General features: G+C 46.8%; 5 protein-coding genes and 1 long non-coding RNA gene across 10 annotated transcripts; 2 read left to right on the forward strand and 4 right to left on the reverse strand.

Annotated features, from left to right (window-relative positions):
- The first annotated feature begins 50 nt into the window (after positions 1-50).
- Positions 51-2,088, forward strand: LOC120684587 (pentatricopeptide repeat-containing protein At2g36980, mitochondrial-like). Its single transcript, XM_039966444.1, has one exon. The coding sequence runs from the start codon at positions 51-53 to the stop codon at positions 1,998-2,000; it is 1,950 nt and encodes a 649-aa protein (XP_039822378.1). The 3' UTR covers positions 2,001-2,088.
- A 2,506-nt stretch (positions 2,089-4,594) lies between these two features.
- On the forward strand, positions 4,595-7,927 carry LOC120695440 (bZIP transcription factor 29-like). The gene is made up of 4 exons (XM_039978688.1): positions 4,595-5,616; positions 5,711-5,843; positions 5,941-6,025; positions 7,318-7,927. Exons 1-4 carry the CDS (start codon positions 4,595-4,597, stop codon positions 7,545-7,547), a joined length of 1,470 nt encoding a protein of 489 aa, XP_039834622.1. The 3' UTR covers positions 7,548-7,927.
- Positions 7,928-8,364: 437 nt separating this feature from the next.
- On the reverse strand, positions 8,365-9,634 carry LOC120684618 (protein LITTLE ZIPPER 1-like). 2 transcript variants are annotated; one of them, XM_039966503.1, is made up of 2 exons: positions 8,995-9,634; positions 8,365-8,858 (listed from the first exon to the last, which is right to left on the reverse strand). In XM_039966503.1, exons 1-2 carry the CDS (start codon positions 9,231-9,233, stop codon positions 8,642-8,644), a joined length of 456 nt encoding a protein of 151 aa, XP_039822437.1. In that variant the 5' UTR covers positions 9,234-9,634; the 3' UTR covers positions 8,365-8,641. The 2 variants fall into 2 exon arrangements, with proteins under 2 accessions (XP_039822437.1, XP_039822439.1); XM_039966505.1 differs by having other exon boundaries at positions 9,001-9,628.
- Positions 9,635-10,097: 463 nt separating this feature from the next.
- Positions 10,098-12,474, reverse strand: LOC120684606 (ycf49-like protein). Of its 3 annotated transcripts, none has more exons than XM_039966471.1 (5): positions 12,148-12,470; positions 11,956-12,034; positions 11,631-11,699; positions 11,116-11,257; positions 10,098-10,411 (listed from the first exon to the last, which is right to left on the reverse strand). In XM_039966471.1, the coding sequence occupies exons 1-4, from the start codon at positions 12,399-12,401 to the stop codon at positions 11,150-11,152; spliced, it is 510 nt and encodes a 169-aa protein (XP_039822405.1). In that variant the 5' UTR covers positions 12,402-12,470; the 3' UTR covers positions 10,098-10,411; positions 11,116-11,149. The 3 variants fall into 3 exon arrangements, with proteins under 3 accessions (XP_039822405.1, XP_039822426.1, XP_039822416.1); XM_039966492.1 differs by lacking the exon at positions 10,098-10,411 and adding an exon at positions 10,651-10,864 and having other exon boundaries at positions 12,148-12,474; XM_039966482.1 differs by lacking the exon at positions 10,098-10,411 and adding an exon at positions 10,651-10,869 and having other exon boundaries at positions 12,148-12,474.
- A 364-nt stretch (positions 12,475-12,838) lies between these two features.
- LOC120684594 (probable sodium/metabolite cotransporter BASS5, chloroplastic) lies at positions 12,839-15,931 on the reverse strand. Of its 2 annotated transcripts, none has more exons than XM_039966463.1 (8): positions 15,691-15,926; positions 15,351-15,451; positions 15,104-15,234; positions 14,452-14,645; positions 14,092-14,344; positions 13,697-13,950; positions 13,539-13,621; positions 12,839-13,267 (listed from the first exon to the last, which is right to left on the reverse strand). In XM_039966463.1, exons 1-8 carry the CDS (start codon positions 15,701-15,703, stop codon positions 13,202-13,204), a joined length of 1,095 nt encoding a protein of 364 aa, XP_039822397.1. In that variant the 5' UTR covers positions 15,704-15,926; the 3' UTR covers positions 12,839-13,201. The 2 variants fall into 2 exon arrangements, with proteins under 2 accessions (XP_039822397.1, XP_039822390.1); XM_039966456.1 differs by having other exon boundaries at positions 12,848-13,267; positions 15,687-15,931.
- Positions 15,932-20,612: 4,681 nt separating this feature from the next.
- LOC120684631 lies at positions 20,613-22,052 on the reverse strand. The gene is made up of 4 exons (XR_005679391.1): positions 21,908-22,052; positions 21,347-21,472; positions 20,783-20,847; positions 20,613-20,667 (listed from the first exon to the last, which is right to left on the reverse strand). It is a non-coding gene; the product is annotated as an uncharacterized LOC120684631 (long non-coding RNA).
- Positions 22,053-23,505: the final 1,453 nt, after the last annotated feature.

A 23,505-nucleotide genomic window follows, 5' to 3' on the forward strand; every position in this document is an offset into this window, starting at 1 on the left:
CAACCTCTCTCTCTCTCTCTCTCTCTCTCGGCCCACTCGGACTTCCTTTGATGAGCCTAAGCCCACAGGCAGCTAGTCGTGCCGCTGCACGGGTAGCAGAGCATGGCGGCGGCGGCGGCGGTAGGCCCTTCGCCGGCCTCGCCGCCGCCACCTCCCGGATCGCCTCCCTCGGGCGCGCGGGCGACGCCGCCGCGGCGCGCGCCGTGTTCGACGCGATGCCGCGGCGCGACGCGGTGGCCTGGAACGCGATGCTCACCGCCTACGCGCGCGCCGGCCGGCCCCGCGACGCGCTCGCGTTCTTCGCCCGCGCGCCCGCGCCCGACGCGTTCTCGCTCACCGCCGCGCTCTCCGCGGCCGCGGCGCTCCGGTGCCACGCAGCCGGCGCGCAGCTCCACGCCCGGCTCCTCCGCCTCGGCCTGCGGGCGCCGCTCCCCGTGGGCAACGCGCTCGTCGCCATGTACGCCAAGTGCGCCCGCGCCGACGACGCTGAGCGTGCCTTCCGGGAGATGTACGACCGCAATGCGCTGTCCTGGTGCTCGCTCCTGCACGCCTATGTCGCTTCAGGCCACTTGAGGCTCGCGCAGGAGCTGTTTGATGAAATGCCTAACAGAAACAACGTCGCCTGGAACACGTTGCTTATGGGGTATTCACGCAGTGGCAATGCCAGACAATGCCTGATTCTCTTCAGAAAGATGCAGATGGCGGGGCTTACCTGTGATGATGCAACACTCTGCATTCTTGTTGATGCTTGCACCGAGCTAGCCCACCCATCTACCGGCTTTGCAGTTCACAAGATTGTAGTGCAGAGTGGATGGGATGCAATGGCCGAGGTCAGTAACTCCCTGATTTCCTTGTACACTAAGTTCAGCTTGCTCGACGACGCTGTGCGAATTTTTGAGTCCATGGAGGTGCGGACAATTGTGTCATGGAATTCACTGATTGATGCTTACATGAAGCTTGGCTACATGGAGCAAGCTGCTTCTCTCTTTCAAACTGTACCCGAGCCAAATGTTATCTCATGGACCGCAATGATTGGAGGACTTGCAAGGAATGGCTGTGCTGATGAAGCCCTCAGACTATTTGTTGAGATGTTGGCACATGATCATATTCGTCCAGACGATTTCACATTTGGGGCTGTGCTTCATGCTTGTGCTACTTCTGTGTCTCTTGCAAGTGGAAGGACGGTCCATGGTAGATTGGTCCAAACTGGGTTTGCATCCTACCTGTACGTAGCGAACAGCTTGATGGACATGTATGTCAAGTGCGGGGATGTGGAGAGTGCAAGCAATGTGTTCAATTGCATCTTTGGCAAGGACCTGGTCTCATGGAACACAATGTTGTTCGGATTTGCGATAAATGGATGGGCCAATGAAGCACTGATGGTGTACGACAGCATGAAATCCCATGAATTCTGCCCCGATGAGGTCACATTTGCAGGCTTGCTCACAGCTTGTAGCCACTCTGGCCTTCTGGAGCAAGGGAAAATGTTCTTCGAGTCGATGGTGTCTGTTCATGGAATTCAGCCAAAGCCAGAGCATCTGTCTTGCATTCTTGACATGTATGCTAGGTCAGGGGACATCACAAAGGCCATTGAGATTCTCAATCATTGTTCAGAAACGGTTCAGACTCATAGCAGCGACATACATGAAGCTCTGCTTAGCGCGTGCTCGTCGGAGTACCTGAATGCCAGTGTTGCCAGGAAGGTGGTGAAAGACATGGTGAGGACCGAGCCTGCAAGAGATGCAGGCTATGTCATGCTGTCCAACTTGTTCTGCGCCAGCGGGCAATGGAGCGAGGCCGAGAGGGTGAGAAGAGCAATGGCTGAGCACAGCGTCAAGAAGTCCCCTGGCTGCAGCTGGATCGAGGTGAAAGGTGCTGTTAGGGTATTTGTATCAGGTGCGCAAGATCACCCTGATCATACAGGTTTTGTATGCGATGTTCTTCGCCTATTAGATGGGGAGATGAGAAACATCACGCATTGTGACGTGCAATCATCATAGAGGTCACCATCGAGATTGTTGTTGTATTCCAAAAAGGACTTCACTTGTTTCCGTCTACAGTCCTCGGCAAAGAAGTTCGCCTGACTCCCGGATTGCCGCGTCATCACCTTGCACACAATAAAGTCCTGAGCAATAGATCTGGACGCGAGCCCTGCCATCAACTTCTGGAAGACCCGAACACCGAGTCCTGCTGCATCTGCGGCGAGGAGGAGGAGGAGGCGAAGCACACGAAGCTGACGTGCCCCTACAACTACCTTGCCCCTGCCTTCTTTCTTTTCCTTCCAGCGTATCTTCGCGTCCTTCTGTCTCTTGCCATCTCTTCACCTCGGCCCTTTCCTACCGGTACGGTGGAGGAACAACAATGGCGTCGGAAAAAAAAAAGTAGCCAGGCCCTGTTATGCAGGACACGGTCTCCATGTTTACATGGTGTGTCCTGACATCCTGGTCCAAGAACACTCAACTAACCGATCGAGGCGGTTGCGCCACGCAGGCGATAGATGAAGAAGCGCATGGCCAAGGCGGCGGACGGAACCCCAGAACCGTGCCGCGATCGGCTCAGCACAGCAGCCTCCCCGACGACCTGATCGGGCCGGGCCTGAGGACGCTGCGTCCCGGCTGGCCCTCCGCACGGACGTCCTCGAGGTGCTCGACGTCGGCAACGTTGACGGCCTGACAAGCCTGGACGTGGCGGACACCAACCTGATCCGGTGCCTAAGCGTGCGCTCCTGCTTCCGGTTCCCAACCGGCGGCGACGGCGTGGCGGCGGTCTCAGCGCCAAGGATCGCAGGCGGTCCGCTAGCACCGTAGCTACCCGGAGCCTGGCCTCCCTCCTCTCCAGAACGCTGGGCTTGACGAGGCTTCGCGTGGATGCGAGCCCCTACTGCTTCGCTGTCTTTGTACTTCTTATGCATTCGACGATCGCGATACGCATTGAGAACTAACCCACTCATGATGTGATGCCATTCCACGCGCCTGCATCGGTCGCAGGAGGGCGACGAGCTCCGCCGCCGCCGCTGCCGCCGCCGCGAGGATGACGCAGCGGTGGACGAGGGGTGGCGTCCGCGCAGGCGGCGGCAGGCTTCGCCTCGACGGCCTTCGAGAGCTCGCCGTGGTCGGCCTCAAGGGGGGAGACCCTGAAGAGTACAGGGTCCTGGAGGTCCTGCTTGGGAGCGCGCCGCGATCACTGGAGAGGACGTCTCTCACGTTCCGTGACGACGCTGCTGCGGCGTCCATTGTTGACGAGATCGCCACCGATGTCCCGGCGGCGCGCTTCCCCACGGCGGCCGGGCGCTGAAAATGCTTGCCCGCCACGCGTGCTCACGTTCACGTGGATCAAGCACGACGCCCAGCCCAGGACCAGGCGTGCCAACAAGTGTACTGTAGAGGGAGGGGAATAACGTAACGTACTGGTTTGCGTTGCTAACCGGAGGGAGCCGTAATTTTAACCAGGGACAATCTAACCAAAATAGAATGGGAGAGCTAGTGAAAATTGTTGTTTTGCGACAATCTAATCGAACGATATAATATTTGCTTCTCAATCGCATGCCTCGAGATTTGTTTGGAGAACAAACAAAAAATTCATGTTGCATTTGGATTATAGCGGCTAGCTGATTTATTTGGACAATCTAATTTCTAGCAGCCGCGGTATTGTGTGTGTGTGTGGGGGGGGGGGGGGGCTATGTTGAAATTACAATATTTTTTTTAAACGAAGGCTACATTCATCCATGCAGATCAGCGTGCTGAGGTCTAGTTTAGATGCAAAATTTAAAATTTCAAAACTATCACATTGTGTGTAGCACATCCATGGAGTATTAAATCTAGATAAAATAAAAAACTTAATTGTATAGTTTGTTTGTAAATTAGAAGACGAATCTAATGAACCTAATTAGACACCTACAGTAAACATGTGATAATAACGGATGCACGGCATGTTGGAAAGGGCATGGATGATGGTTGTGGATACCTTCTAATAAGCTATAGGCTTAGTTTTTTACTACCTCCGTTCTAAATTATAGATTATTGAAATTTCTATATACATAATTTATTATGCTCCTAGACATATATATGTCTAAATACATAGTAAAAATTATGTATGGAGATTTGTCAAAATGATCTATAATTTAAAATAAAGAAATTGATTGTTGCCATTCGAGGTTGTGCCCTTGTTCCTAAGCATGCTTTGATATTTGTTGGTGACTTTCGCTGGTCTGACAATATAGTTCCTTTTCGTGGAGTCTAAAACGTTGTGGACACTATTTTTTTTTTCCTTCGCAGCATGTGAGGGCGAAAGCCCATCTACTTCGGCCCACGCCATTCACGCCCCGCGCACGCAAAGCCCACAAGCCCAACCCGTCGTCCGGAGGAGGAAAAACAGAAGGCAAACTTGCCGTTCTCGTTCGACCCGCCTTTCCTTTTCTGCGCCCCGCGCCCGACGATTTGCTCACGTTTTGCTCGCCGCGTTCGCATTCGCTGTCGCCGTCTCAAAACCTCGCCGCCGGCAAACCCCCAGTCCCCCCATCCCCTCGCGACACCCTCCTGCGAAACCCTAGCGCCGGCTCCGTCCGCCCCGCACCCTCCCCCCTCGCGCCGCCGCCATGGACGAGGACCGGAGCGCCGATCCCGCGCGCCGCGCCCGCCTCCGCTCGCCGCCGGGCGGGCAGCAGCCCCAGGCCCCGCGCGCCCCCGCGCTCCCCATGGATCTCTCCTCCCAGTACCAGCGCCGCTTCGCGCCGCCGCTCTTCCTCCCGCCGATGGCGCCCCGCCTGGTGCCCGGCTCCGGCTTCTCGGCCTTCAGCAACTACCAGGGCCCGCCGGCGCTCGCTCCCCCGCCGGCAGGAGGATCGCATCTCGCCCGGTCGCTCCCAAAGGCGCCGTTTTTCTCAACGGAATCACTGGCTCCGCTCCCGTACTCCGCCGATCCGGCCGCGGGTGTGAGTGCGGAGGCGGGCGCGGCGGTCCCGCGTTCCGCGCCGTCGCTGGGCTCCGAGCAGCAGGGGCCGTCGGCGTCCGGCCTGCCGCCGCGTGGGGCGGGGCACCGGCGGTCCCGTAGCGATTTCATCATCGGGTTCTCGCTCCAGAACCAGCTACCCCTGCCGGTGCTGCCTGCGGCCGAGGGGTTCAGCAAGTCGGCGGACGCCGCCGCCCTCCAGGAGCTCTTCCGCTCGTACAGGGATCCGAAGAGCTTGAGTGGGCTCGGCTCCTCCGGGGATGGCCCCGGTGAGGGGAACAGCCACCTGGGCAACCAAATGAGCAGCCAGCGCGCGTGGAGCCCTGCTGACAGCAGCGACAACGAGGCCGAGAGCTGGGCTACCGGTGGTGGCGGAGGCCCCAGCATTAGCCATCCTCGGCATTGCCGCAGCTTGTCGGTGGACAGCATCATGGGGAACCTCAACTTTGGAGCCCTGGGACAGGTGTCGCCGACACTGCTGCCGCCGTCTACGGCGTCAGGCGCCGGCGCCGGCGTCCCGCGCACTGGAAGTGGCCCCTCTGGGAGTGCCGCTGCAGTCGCTACTTCTGAGCTTGCAAATGGGGAATTCACCGAGTCTGAGATGAGAAAGATCATGGCCAACGAACGCCTCGCTGAGCTCGCGCTGGCTGATCCTAAGAGGGTCAAGAGGTTTGAATTTTTTTCAAGTTCATGTGGGAGGGTCCTGCCTCCCGAGTGATTTTTGGTTGCTGAAATTTTAGAATTTTTCTTGTAAATTTTGCAGGATTTTAGCTAATCGGATCTCTGCTGCAAAGTCGAAGGAGCGCAAGGTGAAGTACATGGGTGAGCTTGAGCGTAGAGTTCATGTGCTGCAGATGGAGACCAGTACATTATCTTCAAAAGCAGCGTTGTCGCAGGTTTGTTCTCTGAATGTGGTCAACATTTGTATCTTGGTCTAAGATTTGACCTCCTAGTTACTGTTGTAATAGTAATAACTGTAATATTTCTTTGCAGAGGGAATGTGAAGCACTTAAAGTTCAGAACAATGAGATGAGGATCATGTTGCAAGCGCTGGAGCAGCAAGCACAGCTGAAAGATGGTACGCTTATTCCATTGTCTCTCAGCATTTCAGTTACTGTTCATTTTTTATTTCTAGAAGAAGCATTCCCTGTTCCATTGTTCATTGATTTCCTGTCTCTGTCGTAAATAAAGTGTGTTTGTTTTTCTTCTTCTTATCTTTACTGTATCACGGTTGTAAGGATGTTGATTTTTTTTTTCTGTTAATGCAATAACTTTGCAGCTCTCATGTGTATTCTCAAAAACTTATTCCTCTGTGGCAATAGAGATGTATTTTTTTTCTAAGGATATGAGTTGAGAAATTGTTTGTGTGCAGAGATCAAGCATGCATTAGATCATATTTACAGCATGTTCTTTAATTTGGAGTTGCATGTGCAATTTGGTACATTAGAAAAATCAAGAAACATTGTTCTACATTTTCCTATATTTCTATGTATCTTGCCTACTTGCCTCTATGTTTCAAAACTAGAATTTCAATCATACTTGCTAGATGATTAGATGATGCATACATTTTCTATTACGAAATGATAATGTGTATACGATAAGTTCGCCAACGTATCTGATTTCAATTCCTATACCATTTCCCTGAATCATATTTGAGCGCTATAGCCTTCTGAAATAGTCTTGTTACCACCATAGGATTTTAGTTAAGTCCTCCTTTCCTTTTCTCAAAAGAAAAATGTATCATTTTTTTTATATTCATGAACTTTTTTTGCTGGCTTGAGCTATGGAGTTCAGGGTTTTTTTTCCAACTCTGAAAATTTCTAATTTCTGAAGCTCACTGTGGAAGGATATGTATTAGCTAGTCAATAGAGGATGAACGTAGAGGAGTAAAAACAATAGGAATCGATTTATAATTGTTATGAGCTGCTCATGATTGGAAATAATTCTGAATGCATTTCTTGCCAACTCGGCCCATCTTTATCTTATTTGATCGAACTTCTTTCCCAATGACATTATACTAAAGCTGGCATCCCATGGTACTTCCTTATCTCATATATCGTTCTCTTATTGATTCTATCGTTTACATGGCATGGGAGTTTCAAGTTGATCTATTGCAGTTTTTTTGACTTATGCTTTATTAATTTGAATAATCAAATGCATAGTATCAAAGTTCTAAAGGAGTAATTTAGAACATGGATGTTTTGTGCTGCAACTTGAGTTACCATGTGCTAGGTTCGCACTGTTAATATTTTCTTTTACTGGGGCTTGATGGACCTTATTTTGCCATCTTCCATTTCAATTTTGTTTCTTTGGCTTATTCAGCTACTGAAGTACTGAGTTGTTTTGGTTTCACCGTTGTTCTGTATCCAGCTCTGAATCAAGCACTGAGTGCTGAAGTGCAGCGCCTGAAACAAGCTGCTGGCGAGGCGACTGATGCTCATGCGCCGAACGGGTCATACCATCATATGCACCGCCAGATTCTTGAACAGAAGCTGCTGCAACTACAGAAGCAGCCATCGGAGGCCCAGAAGGCTCAGCAGCAGCAGCAGCCACAGGAATCAGAGCAGTTCAAGGCTCAGCAGAAGCAGTGGAACCATTAGGACGATTTCACAGAAGACATTCTTGAATGTCAAATTCAGACTGCAGATTCATGATGGGGTACCATATGTTCCCTGATATTTATTTTCTTAGGTTCTAGGACAACAGTGGCTGGATATTCCGTCTTTTGTGGTTTCTTGCGAAGTTATTTGGTTGGATGTTGGTCTGGGTCTGGTTGTAATGCCTGGGTTTGGGAGGATTGTGTTGTACAAAATGTCAGTCTCTGTAACTTTGTGCTAGAACTTTAAGATTCTTTTTAGGTACATTTGTCCTGCGCGTTAAATGGGTTAATTTGGGAGCAATACTTAGGGCGATATACTATGTAGTCGTGTTAATTTCTGTAGCTTATATCCTTATTCATTCTATTAGCAGGATACGGATTCATAATGGTTCTTATGTTTTAGCGTACCTTGCTATGGATCTTTGGGCCTTTTTATGTTGTGTGATTCAGGGTTGAGATAGTTGAGGCTTCAGTTTCTGCTTTCACAATTTCTATGCAAATGAGAAAGTTTGCTGCAAGTTCTGGATAAATTTGTGTGCGTGTTGTATAGATATTGTCACAAATACATCAAAACAGTAGCACGTATAATGCATTGCCTGAACTTTTTGTCAAAGAAAAAGGGGAGAAAGCTAGGTAAAGAAAGGATCTCCGGTTTGTGGTCCTCCTGCCAGGATATGCTGCAAGCTTTTCATCAGAGTGAAAAGGCAGTAAAGATTTGTTCCCGATCCAACTCTGTGTTGCGGCTGAGTTCATTCTTAGCAAATCAAAGCTGACCAACCATCTTAGGATCTCAGTTTCCACTCCAGCAAAAAAAAAGATTAACTTGAACTTTTCCCTCTTGATGGAAGCTGTCTTTTATTCCCTTGCTCTGTTCATCCAAAAGAGCCAGTTGCAAACAGAATCTAGTTAATCCCTGCACTTGTAATGTACAAACATCGAGGCGCGGAGCACCCAAGAGAGCTCCAAAAACCTGGTGATTTATGAGCACAGGCATGGCGCCCGGATAGACATCTAGGATTCTACACAAACTAGGACAAGCACCAACGCGGGGAGCGCATGCTCAGCAGCCAGAGGAAGCAGCCAGAGGAAGCAGCCTCACGCAGCTCCAGCTCCCGCTCCTGCCGCCGGCAGCTCGGCCTCGGCCGCCGTCTTGGACAGGTTCTGGCGCAGGGCGAGGTTCTCGCGGCGGAGCGCGCTGGCCTTCTCCCGGAGCCTCTCGTTCTCGGCGATGATGCACCGGTTCTCCAGGTAGAGCTTCAGGTTCACCATCTCCATGGCCTCTGCTCCGGCTCTCGACCTCCTCAGCCTCAACCTGTGCACGTGTGCCAGCAAAAACTAAGAACGCGTCACAAAATACTAGTAGCTGAACAAAGCCATCCTGCTACTTGTACTGCTGCTACAGATTGAAGTATTGAACAGAGGAAGCTTGAACAGAACACACTGATTACCTCCTCCTCCTCCTCCTGATGGCAACCGAGACATGGGGCTTCGTCTTCTGCTGCTGCCGCTTGAGGTTGAAGACGACAAGGGATGGGCATCTCTTGGTGCTCCAGGACCCGGAGCACATGTTGCCGGATGCTGTGTGCTTGCTCCTAGATAGATAGATTCCGTGGTGCTCAGTGACTTGCAGATGAAGTGTTCCGAGAGCTTTAAGGCTATATATAAAGATGGATCGATCCCATCTCATCTCACCTCACCTCGTCTCAAGGCTTTGGTGGTGGTGGCTTTAGGTTTTTGTTTGGTGGCGCATGCTCACATTGACATGACGCATGTGAGCCGAGAGAGATGGAGGCAGCTCCTCCATCATGGAGCATGGACTTATGGCACGGCATGGGCCAATGGATCTTCCCATCGCTAATCATTTAGCGGCATATTTCATCGGAAAAAGAAGGAGAAGGGCGTGGAGAAATTCATGGGAGAGTATCGATCGCCGATGAGACAGCACGATCTTTTTGACAGGAGGAGGTTTGAGAGCACAAGATTACAAATAAAGGGAATCATTAGGGCTCAGTACGAAGATCCCAAGTTTAAAACTGGCTGAATAACAACACCTTGTGCTCGCTCTGTAAGAACTCTCATTGGTAAAAAACACCTCCATGTACGTCAAGGCAAATGGCTGCGTGCATTATTGGTTACTTGGTCCCGGCGCTTGCGTTGCATGATGAAGCTTTAGAGTTTTCCCGGTACTCGATGGTGCAGGAGCAAGGCACGAGCAGGTCAAATTCGCTTTCGAGCATCTCAATCTTTTTGCTCGTGCAGTTTCCTCGGCAGAATGATGCCTCGACGCCTTTTTTTTACCTCCCCTCTCTGCAAACATGCTACCTGCCAGCCGTGTGGACTCAGAACTCTCGCCGCGCTGTTCCAACACAACAGGTACAACCAACTGGGAATTCCATTAGAATCACTGTGACATGCCGCTGCAGGCCTGAGAGTGATCGATCGTTCACCACAGTTCTGCCAACTTGGGAGGCCAAGTCTTCCATGAGAGACGCCCTTCACTGCACGCCATTCTCGCTCACAGAATCCACAGGAGGCTAACAAGTCACCGAGCAGCAGCCATTCATCCCCGTCACAGACCATCATGGGAGCGAGAATCTCTCGAGAAAAAAACTTGGAGAAGGGAAGACACTTTGGGCCACTGCCTCCAGCTTTGGCCAAAAGTTGCACTCATTACCCACACAAGGTACACAACAATTTGCACTCGACACCTCAAGATCAGCGACACCTGTGCTCTTGATCCAGGCCGTCCGATGCCGTCTGAGACGCTCCCGATGCGCGGCGCGTGTCCCAGCTTCCCGGTCCTGCGTCCACTCATTCGACCCATATCTTCGCTGAGTGGAGATTTCATTCCGACGCTTGACCTCCCTGCACAAATTGACAGAGGCATCATCCATCATTGCTGCAACTTTCACCATTGACGCTGGCCCTCGCGTAAACCTGGTTCACCAATGTGCATGTGAATCATGGATTATATTAGGTAGGCGTGCCATGATCCGTGAACACATACATACACATATAAACATGCGATCCTCGTCCGGCAACAGCGATGGTCGCATTGGTCCAGGGTCAGCATTATGAGGCCACATGCCAAGGGTACCTCGAGATGAAGAACAGGTACTTTGATGCTTTCTTGGCAGGGTTGGTTCATGGCCATGGTACTAACATTCGGTGCTCGAAACTGTTGAGACAACAGATGAAGCATGCAACAACAAAGCTTGTACTGGTGGAGTGGCACCTCGAGATGGACAGGAACTTTGATACTTTTTTGGCCGGATTGGTTGATGGTCATGAGAGGGATGAAGCTTGGAACAACAGTTTCTGCACTGGAGGAGATGACACTAACATTCAGTGCTCGAAACTGTTGCATACTGAGTGACAATGCTTTTTATCAAGTGATGTTTATCCAAGTCAGGTAACCGAACTGAATTTCAGGATAATCTTCATAGGCATTTACAGGATAGGTGCACTTCCATGTTATTCAACTTAGTCATAATCATTTTCAGGTGAGACCAAATAATCCTCCATGCTCATGTGTGTCAGCAAAAAGCATGAGCATACGACTCATTTACCTTGTGAACCAGTTATAACATACAATCTTGCAGCCTATGAAGTTTTAGAGCCTTCCTGGGACGCTTTGAAGATGCGGTATGCAGCAATACACATTGTTAAGTTACCAATCACCGTCAGAGCACCTTGGAGAGCAACAAGGACCTATGGATCAAGAAAAAAAAAACATTGCATTGTCACACAAAGGCAAACAATAGGAGCAGAAGAACTGTTTGGAATAATACTTGGACTGGATTATGCTTTTGTCTATTTTCATGACAACAATAAAGGGCTCCAGATCATATAACTCTGTCAGGAAAACTAATAAGGCGTAAGGATTTCAGAAAAAAAAAAATCTGAAAATAGTTCCTTGCACCTAATAATCTAAGTTTCATCTTTCATGTCAGTGTAGGCCAGGTACACAATGCCATTGCACAATGGAGAACAATTACAAAAAATGGGGCCAATAAGTGATAATCATATTAGCAAACAACATAATGAATGAAACATTATTTTCGGCTTCAGCAAAATATCTTACTTCAAGAGACTCTGAATTGTAGAAGAAATGCCATGTGCAGGCGCACATCGCTCCACCAAGAAGTGGTACCTATTGGAAAGAAACACAAAGTTGTTAGTCAACAACACTGGGAAGCTCTGAGCATGACTGTTTGTAAACAGAACAGACTCATGTTTCTTCTGCTGAATAAAAATAAAAACTCTGAAGCCAACCAATGGAGCCACAGAATCTTAATGCATATGAATCCTGTTGTGCTACACACAAATAGATACTGAAACCGCCACAAATTTATTCAGATAACGATATCTTAGCGAGGATGGGATCTTGATCGAAATCGAACACTCACCATCCCCCAAGAGAGGCCCTTCCAGCCCTTGATCCCCGTCCTCTCCCCGTAGTCCCAAACAAGCCACATCGCCGTCACCCTGCAACGCAAATCCCCCCTCCGAGATTCAGTCCTCGCAGAGCCACAGGCGAGGAAGCAATGGCTTGGGCGGCAGCGTCCTAGTGGGAATGGCAGAGGCAGAGGCGGGGGTACCACTCGGCGACGCTGGAGACGTGGACGGCCCAGGTGGGCAGTGAGAGCGCGTTCGCCGGCTCGGACAGCGCGGCGAGCGCCGGTGGCGAGGCGGCGGCGGCCACGGCAGCAGCAGCAGCCGCCGCCGCCGCCAGGGCCACGCCGCTCTTCAGGCGGACCGCGGACGGCGGCGGTCTCCGCGGGTCACGTCGAGGTGGCGGCGGCGGAGGAGAAGGAGAGGGCGCTAGCGCCGCCACGAGCCGGAGGGACGCCATGGGACGGGACGCGCCGGGGGCTGGTGCGGGATGTTGGCGTTCACAGAACCCGAGCCCCGCGAGTCGTTGAGGATTACTCGCCAGGAGGGCCCGCTTGTCTGTGTACATCCGTATCCGTATGTGTACCGTGTACGGTCACTCGCCGAGTATAATACAACCGACCATGTGTATAAATGTACAAAGTTGGGGCCAATCCGCCGAATGACACATAGTGAAAATTTTGAACTTCATCTCTAGTGGGCGGAGCCATTTGGGCGCAGGTTACAAAAAAAAACATGTAAAATTCTACCATAATTCAGAGAGGAATCAACTTACCTGCTAGCGAGCTCGGGTGGCGAGAAGTAAGAAGCGCTACATGATTTTCAAATTTCAACCAAGAAAACTCCAGATAAATAAGAACAGAAACGGCAGCAGTTGATGAATTCAGGAAAAGTAGTCAACCACCAGAGAGTCAAGAGCAAGGCCATTTGTTTCTTCTCGAAGAGGCATCCCCTCCTATCCCAAAATGAGTTACAGAGAATCTTTCACATGAGTTTTTTGCAATCCTAGAAGAGTTCGGGACACTTGAAATCTTTGGTTCGACAGAACCAATATCAGATGTGAATATGGAAAAGAGAAGAAAAAAAAGGTGAACTGGATCCTGTGCCGTGAGCCCATGATGATCATTTGGCAGCGATCCTGACCTCCGATGAACAGGGGCCCAAAGTGTCTTCCTGGCTCAAGTTAGCCTGGCTAAATTTTTTGACAAGGGCTATGGCGATGTCTGATTACAAGGCTGAGTTGATTCAGTTCGTGGCTTGCTACGTTTTTGTTTTCTTGGACCATACCATCACGAGAGCAAAGCCCATTAAGGACATCAGCACAACCTGCAGACATGAATCAAGTCAACGATGCTATTATGGTAATATATTTGCATAATTTATGTTGATTTCGACGTCCAAAGGCAAAATTATCATCTGAATGGTCCAGGTAGGAGTAACAAGTTTTTTATTTATTTATTGGACAAATGTTATTTCCGTGGGACTATATACGATGAGTTCATAGCTATCTCTGGATTAATGTCAGGAAAAGTACCATTTGGAAGAGATAAATCTGCAAGAGGCACAACCACTAGTGGATGAGGAAAAGTTCACATACCGATATGGCTGGAGGCACACCCACTAGTGGATCTGGGAAAAACTTGTTTGCTAAAGCAAGAGCAAGAAGGCTACTTTGCATTCCTGCAAGAGGTACTGGTGAGACAACAAAAACAAATTAGAAAGAACTTATCCTCATGTAACAGGAGAGCGCATCACCTGTCTCAAAAGATATTGTTCTTTGTACTGCCTTCACATCGGCTGACTTGTGAAACCAAGTACCAGCAAGGTGATAACCAGCTACAAAAGATGAGGTATGGAACGCAAAAAGGAGCAGCACGATGGATAATCCAAATGGAGACAAAACAGCTCTAATATTTATAGCCAATGGTGAGCCAACACACAAAGCAGTGACAAATACTGACAACGGAGGGAGAAATGGCTGAATAGCTGCACAGAGCTTTGGAAGGAATCTGCACAATATCAAGAAGCATGAATTTAGACACTGAAAATAGAAATTACTCAACGTGGAAGCCAAAAAAAAAACAGAAATATTGCAAGACAACTATCCAATCTAGCACATCTGTCCTACTTCAGAGCAATGAAGGGAGTACCTATTCAGTAGCAATCCAGCTGCAATTGGAGCAACAACAATTTGAACAATGCTGGACATCATCCCTTTGACATCTACAGGTAATTTCTGGCCAATAAGAAAGTAAGATAATGTTGGGGTGACAAAAACTGCAGTAGCTGTTGACAATGATGTCATAACAATGCTGAGAGGAGCCATATGTGGATCTGTTAGGAAAGTTGCATAGTTTGAAAGCTGTGCTCCGCTCACACATGAAACTAACATGATACCAGCACCTAGAAACAAGTTCATGTCAGACCTCACTAATACTCTTCAATATTCCTTATAAAGCATATGAGATGAAAGGTCTCGACATATGAGATGAAAGGTCTCAATTTCTTACCTAGAGCAGTTGGAAGATTAAGAACTGTAACTGCAAGAGTGCCGAAAAGGAATCCAAGCAAAGGCTTGATGATGAACTGTCCGATATAACCGACAGCAATGGCATCTGGCCTTTTTATTGCTTCGATAAAATCCTCGATGCTTGAGTTCACACCAACAGCAAACATCAAGAATCCCAAAGCTGGTGCATAATACCTGCAAAATTATTGACACACACACACACGCTGGAAATGTGAAGAGCCAGTGGAAGTTTAGAACACTGTGCTATTGACACACACATGAAATTATCTAATTGCTTACATACAAGCCTGCCTATACAGGTAGACCCTTCATGATTAATCATCACAAGAAAAAGGAAAGTTATCAGTGAATATAAACCATTAGGATTCCTATAGTCCAAAGGCCTAATCAGCAAAAAATTCACCATATTGGGAATGGAAAGATGGTGATTAGTATGGATTCAACACTAGATTTTAATGGCTTTTGGGGAATCAATTATAAGCATACTTCTGGGATGTGTACCATTTCGTATACTGCTGAAAGTTTAGCTGAAATATAAGTTCAGCTGACTCTCGGTCCAACAACATGTATGCCATGCTACTCGGTTGAATAACTGAATTTGAACTAAACAGCAAAAACATTGCAAGACAGACCTGGTTGTGAACCATGTAAAAGAAGGTGGGTACACCAGAGCCAGAATTGTGCTCCCTAGCACTACATGGGGAATAACGGTGTTGGCACTCTTCAGGATCTTGAGGAAATCTTTTTTACTCTCCTCCAATACCTGGAAAATTTAATCCAATGTGCAAAGCAAATACTTAGTGACCATCCAATAACCAATACTGATTGCGTACAAAAGCCCACTAGCCGTGGCATAATGAAATTGCATCAGAACGGCACCTGTGAAGGCAATACCGATTCCTCCCAAGTGTTATTCTGCTCGAAGGAACCACTCGCATTCGCCCAGAGGCGCCTCCTAGCAACCACTCCAGATCCCTGCTCTGCTTTTTCAGAAGAAACAGAAAGATTACATCACGTATTTTCTATCGAGGCATAGCAAAGCTTATGGTCAAAAGATTTGATATTGATTATTGAACCCCAAAAATGCAAGCTCTTTTCTCCCGAGACAACGTCAGATATCAACAACCGATATTAGGAAAAAGAAGTCAAGGCGCCACCGATTCACAAGGTTAAGTACGACACAGTTCGGAGAGCTTTCAGATCAGAGTCGAGCACCTACGCCCTGTCGCCATGAGACGAGCGGCGGCAGCGGCGGGATCGCAGGAGGGAGCATCGAGACGCGGTCCGCCCCCGCCTGCCGGCGGCCGGTCAACGAGTGGACGCCGGCGATGTGGGCCCGCCTCAGGACGGCTGCGCCGGCGCCGGCGGGGGCCATTTTGACCGCGAGTGGGTGGGGCACTGGAGCAGCAGCTGAGGAAAGAAGACGAAAGTGTGGGGCGGTAGCGTCTGCTTGTGATCAATGAGTTGTTCGCGTGACGTAGTGTAAGAGGGATTTGTTGGGAGCTTTGGACAACGGGTTGGCACCTTCTGATTTGGTGTCACCTGGCTAATTTAATCCCAAACGCTACTGTTTTGCAACCCTCCTCTAGGGCCATTTCTACCGGGCGCCCTTCTGAATTCTGATTCTGTGTACAAGTGCACGGAAAACTTCGGTTGAAGTCGTTTGGATCAAAGTTGGAATACAAAACTAATTTGCGTGTGCGATCTGTAACATGATCAATCATGAAGATGTTTGGAGGTTAGAAAAAAGAGGGTATTCGGAAAAAAAAACAGAAATCTCGCCAATGCTTCTCTTTTTGGTAAATGTAGGTTCGGAAAACGAGCGATCAAACACATGTGCAAGATCAACACTGATTTGGAGAAAATGTTTTGTTGGCTGCCTAGAAAATACTAGAAATGGACCGTGGATCTGTCATGATTTTTTTTCCAACATACTTGTAGTAGTCTTGTACTTTTGCCACCATTTTCATATGGAAATTGATTGGCGAATGACCACATTAATGGCTGTGTCGATGTGCAATTGATGTTTCCAGCAAATTCTTTACTGCATTTGTTCAGTGTGTTATTTATAGGGTGTCCTTTTCGGATAGGCCTATATAAATTCGGTGCGTGCAACCTTAAAAGGAATCTGACAATTCGCTTTTCCTCTCGCATGAACCATGCATTAACGAAAAGAAAATTATTCTTTCGTGTATGAAGTACAAAGGATGGTGTAACCGAGCTAAGTATATTTGCAACAAATTTAATAATGGACTTTCCCCATACGTTTTTTAGATGCCCATCAGGCCATCAGCACGTGCTTGGGCCGCTAATGGGAGGGAATAACCACACCGGGTAATTTAACCGAAGCAAAGCGGGGTAATCTAAAAAAAAACTAAGAACTGAGAAGCATCAAATAGGCCACACCCGCCTCTGTTTGGGCCGATATTTTCTTAAGCTGGTTGGGCCTTTGGACTCCACAACGAAGCTTCAATGGGCCTTTATTCTGGGCTTGGCTTTCGTCTACATCAAAGAGGCCTTGAGCCTCATTCGCTTTGAAGATGAAACCGTATAGCCCATTTCCATGTTTATTCCTTTTTTTGAAAAGATATTTCCATGTTTGTTCTTTATTCGTTTTTTTACATTCACTAGTAGGGTGTACGTGCGGCACGCACGTGTTTAAAGAATAATATTGAAAAAAATAATCACACTAAATTTTAGTCGCAACAAGCATTTTAAGAAACTACATACGGTAAAAACAAGCAATGAGATCTCAGTTGTGGAGACAAAATATTTAAAATACAAAAAATATATAATTATAAAAATAGGTAAATAAATGGTATGTATAAGGTAGTACGAAATACGTGAGGATAATTATATAGATAATTATATAAATAGTGGAGATGTGTAGCACGTGTCATAGAAAAATGTATTTATAAAATAATTTCATTACAAAAAACGACTACTAAAGAAATTAACCTTGTTTATGAATACTACAGCAATCACTCTATACCAATCTTATAATGCTTCTCAAACTATGTACCGTGTGCGTTGGTACAGGTGAAACGAATTCCCTCCGTAAGCATCAACATGCATAGTCATATATTTAGATTTTCCATAGCATAATAGAGTGTGTGTTCTTCATTTGAAAAGCTTGCTAGAGCACACGCCAGGATGCTCTTGCTACTGTCGTTCACATGATTCAGCTGCGAAGCATCTTGGCAGCGTAGTTCTAGCAAGCTTTTAAGATCACCAAATTACCGATCTTTCTTTCATTTCACTCAATATTTGATTATGCAATAGAGAAACATAAATAAATGTAGCGTTTTAAGATCACAAAAAATGAATATTAAAATAATATAGGTCTCTCAAGCCAAATGGCTAGTGTATTATTGAAAGAAGCAGAGTGCTAGTACAAATTTGCCAGTTCAATGAGTGCTGAAAATATATCGATCTCTCTAGCCAAATGCCTAGTTTAACATTGACCATGAAAAAATTCCATTGGCTAGTATAGCCAAATCAATCAGAATTTTCATTGCCAACAGAAGCCACTTATCCGAGCAAGATTACTACACATGTTAGTTGTATACTGCAAATTCAAACAAAATTTAACTATAGTGCTAATATTTGACCTGCGTTAATGGTGAACTATCAAAAGCACTGCACTGGACTCCCTCTCCATACTCTGAAAAAGAAGAAAAAAGTGCATACTTCTATTTTATCAAGACCACTTCCACTGGTTGAGAATTTTTTATCCTCCTGACAAGACCTCTTTCACATTTATAAAATGTGAGAAAAATAAGACTTCTCTTCCCCCAGATGAGGCTCATTTCTCAAGTGGGCACCCTAACTTTTGTTTAGCATAGCCCAACCAAATGCAACAGTGTGATCTTGTACCTCAATCAAGTAGGTCAACAATTTTGTTCATCATTCCTCGCATGATAACTTTCTCATCCCAACCAACTCGTCAGAAAGCTCTGCTCCACCCATGCTTTTCTACTACTTCCACACCTAAAAAAAAGATCAAAACTAAAAGCGATGGTTGTGTTACAGAATAAATGGTGATGCTTAATACAAAAAATACCTCCGCATATGATACCTACCATTGCTAAACCATCTCCGTAACGAAGTAAAATGCCTAATCCATGTGTATATATGCCATCTCTTTTTTTAAGGAAATATGTTTTACAGCTGTCCCCAGATCCAATTTCTTCTCCTTGGCTGTGCTACATACAGAGGTTAGTAGTCAACAAGCCCGATTCTAAAAATAAAATAAATGGCTTTGAATATCTCAAATGTCAACCAGATATATAAATTCAGTTGTGAAACCTGCTTCTCTAAAGCATCAATGTGACAACATTTTGAAGCTACATAGAGGTTTTGTCAACATCAAGTTAAAATGCTAGTCTGTAGAATTTGGAATGAACATTATTCGGAAATGTGTTTTTTAGAACTTGTATCAGAGAACAATTGAAGCATGACGACTTGTTAGACTGACTTACAGGTTGAACCTTTCTGATGAGTGATTGCATCGCATTTCATCCATTAGCTTTTTACCTGGCAATTGATACCACACTTTATCAAAATTATGTGCAATGGAGCAACCCATCAAATATAACCTCTAAAAACAAGATCAACTGGAAAGCCCGAAATGAATATTAAATATGGATACAAAGTTTAATGATTAAAGCAATTGGTACAAACGGAAATGATTTTGAATATATCAATAATCTGTTGGGAATTGAAAACAAAATCTAGAAAATTATTAAAGAGTAGAAGCAATTCTCCTAACCGAAGCAAAACCTGCACTGAAGAGAATATGCATTATGCTTGAATGTTACTGATATGAGAATCACATTTATCGAAATTGCAAATGTTAATTCTTAAACTTGCTAACGATACACAAACCGCACATATAACAATGGTTAGGTACGTAGTTGATTTCTGAACCAAATTGCCATAAGAAGGGATCTCACATGGTTCATTTTACCACGAGGCTCATGTATTGCTCATAGCCGTAGGGCAAATAAAGCTTCCTCTCTTTCTAGCAAAATAAGCATAGTGCTGGAAGCATGCAGATGCAGGGCTACCAGTAGATAATTCTTCCTATACAATGGGCAGTATTTAAGAGTAGAATTAGAAACAAAAAGGAAAATACATAAAAGGGTTTAAACAATCTTGTCAAAACTAAATGTAGTCCTAGTTGCCTAATTTGTTACTTTCCATGTTTCGGCTTTGTCAATCCTCTTAGAGTAACGACACTGAATGGAAAAAGTAAAATAATCTGCATTGGGCAAAGAGGATGACCCCTGCATACCAATGGAAAATATAATCAGTATAAAAAAATGCTTACCTACAATCAGAAGACAGTTCTAAGATAAAGGGTATTGTAGAAAAGCTGTAGTCTAGTAGCGATGGTTGGAATAACGTAAAGTTTATTCGAAAATGAACTCGGTACCAATTATCCAAAAAGTGGTTCAGTTGTCAAGCCCATTATTATCAATTTACAATTTGATAAGTTCAAAAATAAATAAAACCTAATGTCCTGAGCCCCGAAATAGAAAAACTACAAAGTTTGAGCATCTATGGTCCTGTTTTGTGATTAATATTATTTTGGAAAATATACCCTCTGGCATATATCAAGCGTAAACTACCTGAAACATAAGAACAAACAACGTAAGATATCAAGCAAGCCAATTCTCAAGATAGCTTCCCATAACTGACAATCAAGCTCTTGCTAAGCTACTGGTCATCAGCATATATACCTACTTAGCCTTCGCAACAGCCATATCAGAAATATCCAAGCCAATAGCAAATCGTTCAGGGCATGCCAGAGCCACCACATCGTATCCCTGTTATACAAAATTACCTCAATGTGGGAAAACAAATTTGATGACAAGGTGTTACTGCAAAAACCTAAGTTTCAATTTGTAAAAAAGTTATTGCAATGGCCAGCAAAATGGGTTCCTGCTTATAATATTAGCCGTATACATTTCTAAACCCTCCAAGGCACCACGATTTGATCTCAATGCAGCATTGATCCTGCAATGCTCCAATTTTGAGAATAATATGGTTTATCCAATGCAGCATCACATTTCATATGTAATAATAGACAAACAATTGCAGTAGGGCGTACCTGGACGGGCGGATGACGAATTGCTCGATCATGGCGCCTTGTAGACCGCGTGCAGGGCTCCTACGCTATGCCGTGGCCCTGCTGCAAGGCAAACACTTTCATTGAAGCTTATCTTTGTAAGAAAAAGTATTATGAAGATACAATGTTTTTAGTTCCCAGTCATAATAACAAAGAGAATAATGAAAGAATCGGAAACCTGCAAAAGTTTCAAAGGCTCCTGTCCATGGTATTAGAGTACGATTTGCAGCTCCAAAGCAGAACCTGGAGGTGAAATAAACATATTTTCTAAATATTAATAGACAATATTTAAGCCTATATAGGTGATCATTTATGCTTGGAATGAAAAATGAATCAGACACATCGGGATTAAAAAATATCAGTGATCACAATGAAGAGAGCATATCTCCTCACATCTGGTTCAATTCTTATTCGCGTGCTTGAAGCTTGTAAAGTCATACCCCCTTTTCTTCAAAACACAGCCAATTCGCTGAAAACAGCTAGCTTTCAGTGATAGAGGCAACCATTCTTAAATAAGACATAACTTGCTGGTATTTAATAGTTCTTAAGATTTCTATTCTTATAGAAACCAGCCACTTCTTTCTAAAATAAGTGAGCAAACAAATAAGTATCGTCACAAAAATCCACCATGTTGTGATAATAGAGCCAAATTTAGTACTAATTAAATAGAATGGAAGCCGAATACGTTACTGTCAACTTCTCAAGAAGCCCAGACTACAAATAAAAAAAACACTAAACTCACCATTCCAGTAATGTTTAATTGAGTTGCTTGCTATCCTTATATATGGTAGCCGGAAAAATTCCTTCTTGATGTTCTCCACTGCTTCGATGAATATCAATAGAACATAATTGTTCCCTTCACAAAGATCTGTACATGAAAAACATAGAAAATTATCAGCATGACAAGCTCATTCGGTCTATTCCATCGTGGGCTGCTCTTCATAGAATCCATTGACATTCCTGGAATGCTAAATCAGTAGCTTTATAGGTGTACTAATAGAAACTAACACAAATAAGTTAATCAGGTTCGCGATATATTTTTTGTGCAATAACCAACCCAGATACATAAAAAAAGGACATGATACTTATCCCACTAGAAAACTAATTTTAGTACATTACATGGTAAAATTGAATTTGATCAATTTATGTCAACACCCCGAAGAAAACTCAGCATTTTTTATACCACTTGCATCTAGTAAAGATTTGTAAGAGCACATGTGTACGGTCCTATTCACTGCAGCAAGGAAGAGAAATACCTTCGTATATTTGTGCCTCTTCAGTGCCATTCCATCGAACAGCTTACCTGCACATGCCATTGTGAGCCCGCTTCTTCTGCTCCACCGATGGAAGACACCTCCAGAACCTGCTGCCCCAGCCCCCAGCTCGTATGGTGATGTCCTCATGCTCGTGCTCGTGGAGGCGACGGCCGGACGCCGCGATGTCGTCGACGAGGAGCACGGAGCTGCTGGCCCTCATGGATCTCCACGCCCCTCCCCCCACAGCACGGAGGCGAGGCTAGAGGTAGATGGAAGCGCCGGCGCATCGCTACAGTCCCTCTGTGGCCGCCCGCAATATAGCCTCCTCCTGACCTCCAGGTTCCAAGGACCGCCACCGTCGCCTCCAAAGCGAAGCAAAGCTAAGCCCTAAGTGATCGCCGCCATGGACGCCGAGCAGCGCCTGCCACTAATCGACCTGCGCGCGCCAATCCCAGGACGACCGGCGGATGACGTCCTCTTTCCTCGTAGCAGGTGCGCGATCACCGCCTGGGACTTCTCGACCTGCGCGCCGCCAATCCCAGGAGGCCAGGAGGACGTGCGGACGACGTCGTCCCCCCTTAGCAGGCGCGCGATCACCGCGTGTCAGAGTTGGAATTGTCCCCCGCACCCGCGCCGCTGCAATCATGGAAGGCCATGGGCGTGGGCGGGTATGGGTACGCGCTCGGTGAAAAAAAAGGGCGGTGAAGGGCAGAAACGTCGCGGAATCGCTGTTTTTGCCGCTAGATGGTTTCGTCGAGGCTGGTTCAACCAAAAAAATTTCTGATTTGTGGGCCCTCCGTGAGAGGGTGGGGATAATTTTTTTGGGGGAAGGCATTTTTAATTTCTTTGGATCCTTATAGTATATATAGATAGAAAAGCCGGTTGAAACTTGCCAAGCTAGACAACCAACTAGTGAGTTGATATAACAATTTTGGCTCGCTACTGTGGACACCAATTCGGCAACGGACACCGCAAAGGCACTGCCGCTTCACATGGCATGGGAGTCCTTTTTCTCCTTGCATCGCAGGAGCAAAACAAACAAAAATGGTGGGCGGCAGGTGATCGATGGCAGCACATGCAGGTTTTGGTGTGCTTTCCCCAATTCGTGATGGCACTCGGCGAGAGGACGAGACGGCCAGACTCAGACGGGCGAGCTCGGCCGCGTGATGGCCGCGCACTGCCCGCTAGCTGCACTGACGAGTCCAAGTGACCGGGCTGCGCGGACACACATGACACAGTGCTGATGGCTCCCCTCCCTCCCTCTGCTGCGTGCCATGCATGTAGGGAAACGGGTAGACTACGCTAGCATCACTACCGCATATACTCAAGATACTTGCGAGTAGAAAATCATAGATCGTTACCACTAGACGCGCAGCGCAGCGGAAGAAGTCGCGCGTCGATGTAGAGGAAGTAGTCGATCACGTAGCTCCTCCGTACTTGATCCCAGCAGCCGATCAGCGCAGCAGTCGCAGCAGCGCCTCCACGGAGTCCACACGTACGGGGATGAAACGCCGGGCGTCGGTGTGCTAGCACCGCACGCACGGCATGGGCGGCGGCCGAGAGAGAGGGAGGGGCGGCGGCTAGGAGGTGGCGCGGCTCACCGGTGTTTCGCCCCCCTAGCCCCTCCCTTGTATATATAGGGTGT

This window comes from Panicum virgatum, chromosome 2K (assembly GCF_016808335.1).
Source record: "Panicum virgatum strain AP13 chromosome 2K, P.virgatum_v5, whole genome shotgun sequence".
NCBI classification, from domain to species: domain Eukaryota; kingdom Viridiplantae; phylum Streptophyta; class Magnoliopsida; order Poales; family Poaceae; genus Panicum; species Panicum virgatum.

Excerpts from the sequence above, each read along its gene's own strand:
- LOC120684587 (XM_039966444.1), top strand. The coding sequence starts at position 51 with ATGAGCCTAAGCCCACAGGCAGCTAGTCGTGCCGCTGCACGGGTAGCA.
- LOC120695440 (XM_039978688.1), top strand. The coding sequence starts at position 4,595 with ATGGACGAGGACCGGAGCGCCGATCCCGCGCGCCGCGCCCGCCTCCGC. Across the intron at positions 5,844-5,940 it reads CAAAAGCAGCGTTGTCGCAG|AGGGAATGTGAAGCACTTAA; the intron begins GTTTGTTCTCTG and ends ATTTCTTTGCAG. Across the intron at positions 6,026-7,317 it reads GCAAGCACAGCTGAAAGATG|CTCTGAATCAAGCACTGAGT; the intron begins GTACGCTTATTC and ends TTCTGTATCCAG.
- LOC120684618 (XM_039966503.1), bottom strand. The coding sequence starts at position 9,233 with ATGAGATGGGATCGATCCATCTTTATATATAGCCTTAAAGCTCTCGGA. Across the intron at positions 8,859-8,994 it reads ATCAGGAGGAGGAGGAGGAG|GTTGAGGCTGAGGAGGTCGA; the intron begins GTAATCAGTGTG and ends ACACGTGCACAG.
- LOC120684606 (XM_039966471.1), bottom strand. The coding sequence starts at position 12,401 with ATGGCGTCCCTCCGGCTCGTGGCGGCGCTAGCGCCCTCTCCTTCTCCT. Across the intron at positions 11,700-11,955 it reads AGGGCCTCTCTTGGGGGATG|GTACCACTTCTTGGTGGAGC; the intron begins GTGAGTGTTCGA and ends TCTTTCCAATAG. Across the intron at positions 11,258-11,630 it reads ACAATTCAGAGTCTCTTGAA|GTCCTTGTTGCTCTCCAAGG; the intron begins GTAAGATATTTT and ends CTTGATCCATAG.
- LOC120684594 (XM_039966456.1), bottom strand. The coding sequence starts at position 15,846 with ATGGCCCCCGCCGGCGCCGGCGCAGCCGTCCTGAGGCGGGCCCACATC. Across the intron at positions 15,452-15,686 it reads CTCATGGCGACAGGGCGTAG|AGCAGGGATCTGGAGTGGTT; the intron begins GTGCTCGACTCT and ends CTGAAAAAGCAG. Across the intron at positions 14,646-15,103 it reads TTTACATGGTTCACAACCAG|GTATTATGCACCAGCTTTGG; the intron begins GTCTGTCTTGCA and ends ATAATTTTGCAG.